General features: G+C 45.9%; 1 protein-coding gene across 4 annotated transcripts in view; it reads right to left on the reverse strand.

Annotated features, from left to right (window-relative positions):
- LOC110524326 (transducin-like enhancer protein 4) overlaps positions 1–10,000 on the reverse strand; it is a 75,591-nt gene that overhangs the window by 31,958 nt on the left and 33,633 nt on the right. For all 4 annotated transcript variants that reach the window (XM_036978079.1, XM_036978080.1, XM_036978078.1 and 1 more), the window contains exon 4: positions 9,377–9,421. In XM_036978079.1, the coding sequence (XP_036833974.1) occupies positions 9,377–9,421 (45 nt within the window). The remainder of the gene's footprint in view (positions 1–9,376; positions 9,422–10,000) is intronic.

Raw genomic sequence — 10,000 nt, forward strand, 5'->3', positions numbered from 1 at the left:
GGGCTCGGCTAGGTTAGCATAGTGAGGATGGGGGGGGGGGGGGGGGGGGGGAGTTGCAATGGTGCCCGGTGTATTTGGGCACTGCCAGCTGTGCCTTTCCCTGAGCCCCAGTGGGGCTGTGCTGGGTGAGAGTGTGTGGTGTGTGTGTGTGTAGATATGGGTGTGTGTATGTGTGTGAGTGTTTCATTTTATGCGTGCGTGCCTGCCTGCATGTGTTCAGCAGTCCCCTTAGTCCCCCTCAGTCCTGTAGCAGCAGAAAGAGAGCGAGCAAGTGCCCCTGGCCAGACAGCCCTAGTCTATCCTTATCTCCCTCCCCCTGCTGCCTAATGGAACTGCTCTCCTCCCTCTGCAAACACTTCAAGGCAAATATTAGTAACCAGTGATGCACTAATCAGCCACTGATTGTGGTCAAAGCCACAGAGGTATTCAATAAAATAACTGATCTCTTCCTCCCTCGTCTATCACCCCTATTCTCTCTCTCACTCTCCTTTTCTCTCCCGCTCTATTCCCTCCCTCTCCTCTGTGCATTTTTTGCATCTTTTTTTCTCTCCCTTCCCTCTGTTCACTTGGTCTCTCTCTCTCTATTCATCCTGTTCACGAACCCTCCCTCTTTCTTTCTCTCCTTCGTTCTCTCTCTCTCTGGGCAGAGTGCCAGCCTCTCTTCCTGGCGCTGAGCCAGCAGCCCCCCCCCCCCCCCCCCCCCCCCCCCCCCCCCCCCCCCCCCCCCCCCCCACCCCCCTCTGATTGATGGCCCCTCTATTTGGGAAGAGGAGGAAAAGAAACAGAGAGAGGGAATGAGGAAAGGAGAGCAGTAAAACACACACACGCACAATGCAAGAAAAACAAACAAACAAACAGAGCAGAACAGAACAGAGCACACACACACACACACACACACACCACACACCACACACCACCCACACACACACACACACACACACACACACACACACACACACACACACACACACACACACCACACACCACACACCACCAACACACAACCCACACACACACACACACACCACACACCACACACCACACACCACCCACACACACACACACACACACACACACACACAGAGAGATATTGACACAAAAAATATTGAAATGCTCTCATAAAAGCAACAGAGCCCACCATGAGAGGCATGGAGCATTAAGACAGAAACACAGACAGCCCCCGCCATACACACACGTTTATTCTGTACATACGACTAATACAACTTGAAACACACACACACACACACAAACACACTCCCTCTCTTACTAAACCAGATATAGAGGCTCTGTCAAATAAACAGGAAAGACATACAACACTCTCATTCATGCATGTGCACACACACACACACCCACGTACAAACCACACACACACACAAGAATACACACACATAAAATATACACACACAAAACACACATAGAGCGGCTCTTTAGCAGACAAAGAGAAGCCTTTACGGGACATCTGTGAAAACGCAGTCCTGCGGGCAAATTTCTGCCTGAGTCCCAGAGTTAGGGTTATTTTTAACAATATCTCTCGTAGGCTCCCCAGCAATATAATGCGCTTACCCATTACTCTGACATTCATATTCACACACTGCCAGCTTGCCAGCTTACCAGCTTGGGCTGACAGACTGCTACAGCTTTAAACTCCTGTCCACCACAAAGCAATTATACAGTACACAACTAGTCCCACACACTGGCCACACACATACACGATGGCAATACACGCACACGATGCGGAAGCGCACATACACCTTGGTAGTACACATACACAACTCATTTTTATTTGTGTCTGAAAGGCACTGGAGCGTCCCGTTCACCGTTGGGGGATCTACACAGACACACACACAAAGCAAACAGACACACCACGCAGGAGAACACAGACGTTAGATAATGCTTTCAGTCTCACACATATATATGAACTGGCATGCATGTGTGCCCACACACACCTATAGACACACACACACAAACACACACACACACTCGTTCATACACAAAACCCAAGCAGGGCATCTGTAGCTACTCAGTGGACTTTTGATCGAGTGACAAACCCATTAGGCTAAAAGGCTAGCTCCCTGGGAATGAATCACTCTCTCTCTCTCTCTCATTCCAACATGATTACATCGCTCTCTCTCTCTGCCTCATTATTCACAAATGAGCTCTGTTACACATGCATGCACTCACACACTCCTACATCAAAGACACACACACAGAGCACATATGCTATAACATGTGCAAAGAGGGGTTGCACACATCAGTGATCACACACACATGCTGTGCACACACACAGACACACACACAAAACACACACCGAGGGACGTTTGACCCGTCCAAAGCCTCCTCCAGCTGACCCACATACACCCCTCATCCTAATCCAGCTCTTTAAATAAACAGAGAAAAAAAGCACTGAACCCACTAAGATCAAGCCTGGATTAAAGGATGGAGGAGAGGAGGTGGTGATGGTGGTTAGAAAGAGGGGAGAGAGAGAGACCCAATCCTATTACAGGCAAATCAGTGTGTTGGAAATGAAGGCATTAAAGCAAAGCCCATCTTCATCTCTCTGCCACACAGCTCTGGATTCAGGTTATAATGCCATCTTCATCTCTCTACCACACAGCTCTGGATTCAGGTTATAATGCCATCTTCATCTCTCTGCCACATAGCTCTGGATTCAGGTTATAATGCCATCTTCATCTCTCTGCCACACAGCTCTGGATTCAGGTTATAATGCGATCTTCATCTCTCTACCACACAGCTCTGGATTCAGGTTATAATGCCATCTTCATCTCTCTGCCACACACAGCTCTGGATTCAGGTTATAATGCCATCTTCATCTCTCTGCCACACACAGCTCTGGATTCAGGTTATAATGCCATCTTCATCTCTCTGCCACACACAGCTCTGGATTCAGGTTATAATGCCATCTTCATCTCTCTGCCACACAGCTCTGGATTCAGGTTATAATGCCATCTTCATATCTCTACCACACAGCTCTGGATTCAGGTTATAATGCCATCTTCATCTCTCTGCCACACAGCTCTGGATTCAGGTTATAATGCCATCTTCATCTCTCTGCCACACAGCTCTGGATTCAGGTTATAATGCCATCTTCATCTTTCTGCCACACAGCTCTGGATTCAGGTTATAATGCCATCTTCATCTCTCTGCCACACACAGCTCTGGATTCAGGTTATAATGCCATCTTCATCTCTCTGCCACACACAGCTCTGGATTCAGGTTATAATGCCATCTTCATCTCTCTGCCACACACAGCTCTGGATTCAGGTTATAATGCCAGCTAAGCACAACCAGCCGAGGCTACGTATTACTATGCATTATATGTACACATAGAAACATAGTCTGGGCAGACAGCTAGCGGTAATTAGGCATGAGCGAGCAAACACACACACACACACACACACACACACACACCACACACACACACACACACCACACACACACACACCACACACACACCACACACACATTTATTATGCAGACACTAGAGCACACACATTTTGTAAACCCTCTCACTCTCTCTCTTTATCTCACTCACACACACAAACACTCAGCTAAATGGCGTCCAATAGAATAATGTGTGTGTGTGTGTTCATTCTGACCCAACTCTGACTGTTGTTCTGGTCTGGGTCTGGCACTGAGGGAACAAACAGATAAAGAATGAGCATATAATGAGAGGTTTGTCCTTCACTCTACGCCAGATTGCTGTGAACCTCTCAGAGGAACGTGTCTGTCTGTCCGTTTGCATATGCCTGTCCATTGCTTGTCTATTAAACCTTATCCTTGTATCCAGCATTTCCCCACCTTGGGCAAATTCACAATTCCTAACACGCACACACTTCTGTAGGCCTAGCACTGAATATATAACTAGCCTTCTGTAGGGCATTATCACTTACTATATCCACTGAGCCTTCTAGACCTGACTGAATATATACACTGCCGTTCAGAAGTTTGGGGTCATTTAGAAATGTTCTTGTTTTTGAAAGAAAAGCTCATTTTTTGTCCATTAAAATAACATCAAATGGATCAGAAATACAGTGTAGACATGGTTGATGTTGTAAATGACTATTGTAGCTGGAAACAGCTGGTTTTAAATGGAATATCTACATAGGCATACAGATACCCATTTTCAGCAACCACCACTCCTGTGTTCCAATGGCACGTTGTGTTAGCTAATCCAAGTTTAGCATTTTAAAAGGCTAATTGATCATTAGAAAACCCATTTGCAATTATGTTAGCACAGCTGAAAACTGTTGTCCTGATTAAAGAAGCAATAAAACTGGCCTTCTTAGGACTAGTTGAGTATCTGGAGCATCAGCATTTGTGGGTTTGATTACAGGCTCAAAATGGCCAGAAACAAACACCTTTCTTCTGAAACTCAGTCTATTCTTCTTCTGAGAAATGAAGGCTATTCCATGCGAGAAATTGCCAAGAAACTAAAGATCTGGTACAACGCTGTGTACTACTCACTTCACAGAACAGGAAAAACTGTCTCTAACCAGAATATAATGAGGAGCAAGAGGACAAGTACATTAGAGTGTCTAGTTTGAGAAACAGACGCCCCACAAGTCCTCGACTGGCAGCGTCATTAAATAGTACCCGCGAAACACCAGTCTCAACGTCAACCGTGAAGAGTTGGGATGCTGGCCTTCTAGGCAGAGTTGCAAAGAAAAGGCCATATCTCAGACTGGCCAATAAAAATAAAAGATTAAGATGGATAAAAAAACAGACACTGGACAGAGGAACTCTGCCTAGAAGGCCAGCATCCCGGAGTCACCTCTTCACTGTTGACGTTGAGACTGGTGTTTTGCGAGTACTATTTAATGAAGCTGCCAGTTGAGGACTTGAGGCGTCTGTTTCTCAAACTAGGCCCCAAACTTTTGAACAGTAGTGTACAGTTGAACTATGAACAGAGTGCCTTGCAGGCCAATATCCTTGAATACAGTATATCACTAAATATAGTATGTAACTAGCCTTCTGCAGACCCTTGACTTTTTCCACATTATGTTACGTTACAGCATTACTCTAAAATGTATTAAATTGTTGTTGTTTTCTCATCAATCTACACACAATAGCCCATAAATATAAAGCAATAACAGTTTTCTGTATTCAGGCCCTTTACTCAGTACCTTGTTGAAGCACCTTCGGCAGTGATTACAGCCTTGACTTTTCATGGGTATGATGCTACAAGCTTGGCACAACTTTATTTGGGGAATTTATCCCATTCTTCTCTCTCAAGCTCTGTCAGGTTGGATGGGGAGCATCACTGCACAGCTATTTTCAGGTCTCTCCAGAGATGTTCGATCGAGTTCAAGTCCGGGCTCTGGCTGGGACATTCAGAGACTTATCCCGAAGCCACTCCTGTGTTGTCTTGGCTGTGTGCTCAGGTCGTTGTCCTGTTGGAAGGCGAACCTTCGGTCCAGTCTGAAGTCCCGAGGGCTCTGGAGCAGGTTTTCGTGAAGGATCTCTCGGGACTTTTCTCCGTTCATCTTTCCCTTGATCCTGACTAGTCTCCCAGTCCCTGCGGCTGAAAAACATCCCCACAGTATGATGCTGCCACCACCATGCTTCACTGTAAGGATGGTGCCAAGTTCCCTCCAGAGTGATGCTTGGCATTCAGGCCAAAGACTTTCATCAGACCAGAGAATCTTGTTTCTCATGGTCTGAGAGTCCTTTAGGTGCCTTTTGGCAAACTCCAAGTGGGCTGTCATGTGCCTTTTACTGAGGAGTGGCTTCCATTTGGCCACTCTGCCATAAAGGCCTGATTTGGTGAAGTGCTGCAGAGATGGTTGTCCTTCTGGAATGGTCTCCCATCTCCCCAGAGGAACCCAGAGGAGCTCTGTCAGAGTGACCATAGGGTGCTTGGTCACCTCCCTGACCAAGGCCCTTCTCCCCTGATTGCTCAGTTTGGCCGGGCGGCCAGCTCTAGGAAGAGTCTTGGTGGTTCCAAACTTCTTGCACTGTGTTCTGGGGACCTTCAATGTGCCTCGACACAATCCTATCTCTGAGCACTACTGACAATTCCTTGAATCTCATGGCTTGGTTTTTGCTCTGTCATACACTGTCAACTGTGGGACTTTACATAGACAGCTGTGTGCCTTTCCAAATCATGACCAATCAATTGAATTTACCACAGGTGGAATCCAATCAAGTTGTAGAAACATCTCAAGGAGGATCAATGGAAACAAGATGCAGCTGAGCTCAATTTAGAGTCTCATATAAAGGGTCTGAATTGTTATGTAAATAAGCTATTTATGATTTTGCTTTGTCATTATGGGGTATTGTGTGTAGATTGATGAGGAAATGTTTTATTTAATACATTTTAGAATATGGCTATAATGTAACAAAATGTGGAAAAAGTCCATGGGTCTGAATACTTTCCAAATACACTGTATATTGCATATACTGTATACACGGTGTACAAAACATTAGGAATACCTTCCTAATATTGAGTTGCATCCGCTTTTACCGTCAGAACAGCCTCAATTTGTTGGGGCATGGACTCGACAAGCGTTCCACAGGCATACTGGCCCATGTTGACTCCTTTGGGTGGTGGACCATTTTTGATACACATGGGAAACTGTTGAGTGTGAAAAACCCAGCAGCGTTGCAGTTCACTATACCCGTTCAAAGGCACTTATATATTTCACCCATTCACCCCCATTCACCTAGTGCCAGGTTTCCTCCAGACGTGACGCTTGGCATTCAGGCCAAAGACTTCAATCTTGGTTTCATCATACCAGAGAAACTAATTTCTCATGGTCTGAGAGTCCTTTAGGTGCCTTTTGGCAAACTCCAAGCGGGCTGTCATGTGGCTTCTGCATGGCCACTCTACCATAAAGGCCTGATTGGTGGAGTGCTGCCGAGATGGTTGTCCTTCTGGAAGGTTCTCGATTCTATAAAGAGAAACTCTGGAGATCTGTCAGAGTGATCATCTGGTACTTGGTCACCTCCCTGACCAAGACCCTTCTCCCCTGATTGCTCAGTTTGGCCGGGCGGCCAGATCTAGGAAGAGTCTTGGTGGTTCCATACTTCTTCCATCTAAGAATGGTGGAGGCTACTGCGTTCTTGGGGACCTTATATAGACAAGTGTGTGCCTTTCCAAATCATGTCCAATCAATTGAATTTACCACAGATGGATTCAAATCAAGTTGTAAAAACATCTCAAGGATGATCAATGGAAACAGGATCCACCTGAGCTCAATTTCGAGTATCATAGCATAGGGTCTGAATACTTATGTAAATAATGTTTTTCTGTTATTTATTTTTAATACATTTGCAAAAATGTTTGCTTTGTCATTATGGGGTATTGTGTATGTTGATGGGGAAAAACATTTATTTAATCTGTTTTAGGAAAAGGTTGTAACGTAACAACATTTGGAAAAAGGGAAGGGGTCTGAATACTTTCCAAATGTGCCTTATTTCACTGCATATTCAACCCCTGTACTGAGGCTTCGTTTGGACGCAGATCCGTGAGACTTCTGAGAACGTATAGCATAGAATATATAACTAGCAGCCTGCAGACCTAAAACATCACGTAGCTATATGACTTAATTTCTGCCAACATATACTGTATATCACTGAATAAGTAAACCCAGTCTACTAGTCCTTCAATGGTCCTACATACAGTATCAGTGGTGCTCCCCTATCTTTTACCCAGCGAGGCAGAGAAGTGTATGCTGTGCTCCGTTAGCTGTTCTCTGATCTAAAGCTACCATAATGCCATAGCTGATCACTGATCACCATCTCCACGGCAGGAAGGGAGGGGAAAACAGAACACACACACAGATAGATAGTATCAGATCAGTTAGTATCAGATCAGTTAGTATCAGATCAGTTCGTATCAGATCAGATAGTATCAGATCAATTAGTATCAGATCCGATAGTATCAGATCAGAAAGTATCAGATCAATTAGTATCAGATCAGTTAGTATCAGAACAATTAGTATCAGATCAGATAGTATCAGATCAGAAAGTATCAGATCAGAAAGTATCAGATCAATTAGTATCAGATCAGTTAGTATCAGTAGCCCTGTTGGCAGCCGGCCCATTCCCTGCAAATCCTCTTCTATACACATCCCTCCCCGATCAGTAGAAGCTAAAGGGACTCTTGACTCTTGTAGACAGCGAGTGACCGCGATGTCTCAATTAATGGCAGCAGCACATGAGATGGCCCTGTGCGTGAAAATGAGGAGAGTAATGGCACACGACTAGGGCTGGAAAGAGAGGAACTAAGAGCAGATACTGCTAAATGTATTCATGATTCATTATTCCTCGCCAGAGCTCAAAGCTCCCCTTGTCGTTTCTCGGTGCACTCTCGCTCTTTTTTTCCCCTTCTTTCACCCTCTCTTTCTCTGGCTCTCACTCATCCTTCCTCTCTATCTCTTTACTCTCTCATATCACACTCTCTCTATTTAACTCCCCCTCTCTATCTTTTTTGCTCAACACCTCTCTCTCCCCCTCTCTTTTCACTGTCTCAGCTTTCCTTTCCCTTCTCCTGTGCCCCACCCCCCTCTCTCTCCTCAGCTGCTCTCTCTTCCTCTCTCTCATTCCCTCCTTCCCTTCCTCCCCTCCCCTCCCTCTCCATCCCTCCCCTCTCCCTTTCTGGAGTAGTACAGGCAGATCTCTGTTCATGTCTCCTCTAAGGTGACAGTAGAGCTTACAGTGGAGCTCCGACTGCCTGGCTACTGGCTAACGGCCCCCTTTCACTACACACTCTGTGGTTCTGGATCTGTTAGCTTTGGATCTGTGGTTCTGGGGCTTGGTTTCACTGGGGCTCGTTCTGCTAGCCTTGGGTCTATCGGGTTCTGTTAGATCTGGGTCTATCTGTGGTACTGGGTCTGTTTGGTTCTGCTAAACACCATCAGACATTTTCACTGCTGTCCGTGATGCCGTAGTAGAAGCCTGGAAGTCACCTTGAATGAAGGCGTCAGTCAAGTGGATAACGCGCCACAACGCTCACTCTGCAACAATGTGCCACGTGTCTGTCAATGGCACATTAGCGGGAAATGTGAGGAAAAGACAGGGACATGGGGTGCCTGCCAGGACTCTGCTGCTCATGACGCACCCACACACATATGCACACCACACACACACACCCTACTGTGTCAAACACACTCTTTCAGATAGTACGAGAAATACTGCAATTCATGCATATGAAACGCACACACATAAGAGCATGTGTGTGTGTGTGTGTGTGTGTGTGTGTGTGTGTGTGTGTGCGTGTGTGCGTGTGTGTGTGTGTGTGTGAAACGGATGGTGATTGTGGTGTTTGTCCTCCGCTGCTCCCTGTAAAGACCATCACTGAAGCAGACCAGACAACACACACTGTAATACTGACATACAGTAATATCTCTCTTACCTGTTTGTGCATCTCAATGTTCAGCCCGTAGGACATCTCATAGTACTGCAGAGAGAGAAAACAACAGTATTCAATGAGTATACAGAGGTAATAGATCAAATACTGTAGAATCAAGGGATCAATCATGTGTGTGTGTGCGTCTGTTCATGTCCACATGGTGGAAATGTGAGTGTGTGTGTGTGTGTGTGTGTGTGTGTGTGTGTGTGTGTGTGTGTGTGTGTGTGTGTGTGTGTGTGTGTGTGTGTGTGTGTGTGTGTGTGTGTGTGTGTGTGTGTGTGTGTGTGTGTGTGTGTGTGTGTGTGTGTGTGTGTGTGTGTATGAGAGAGAGTGTGTCAGTGTGTATGAGGCTGTTTGTCTCTCTCAGCGCCAGCGTGGGTGTGTGTGTGTGTGTACACACAGTAATGTGCAGTAATAACTTCCATCCAGGGCTGGAGAGACAGGGAGGATCAGTCATTGTGACAAAGCCAGTCTCAGTAGGCACATGGACAGCACCAAGAGTGAGGACCATCAAACCGGACTACGGACACTCGTCTCTCCTCTCTGTTTCTGTCTCTTCTCTCCCTCCCTGAATCTCTTACTTTGCCTCTTTCTCTATTTGTCTCTCACTCTTGATCTCTCTCTCTC

Source organism: Oncorhynchus mykiss, chromosome 5 (assembly GCF_013265735.2).
Source record: "Oncorhynchus mykiss isolate Arlee chromosome 5, USDA_OmykA_1.1, whole genome shotgun sequence".
Taxonomy (NCBI): domain Eukaryota; kingdom Metazoa; phylum Chordata; class Actinopteri; order Salmoniformes; family Salmonidae; genus Oncorhynchus; species Oncorhynchus mykiss.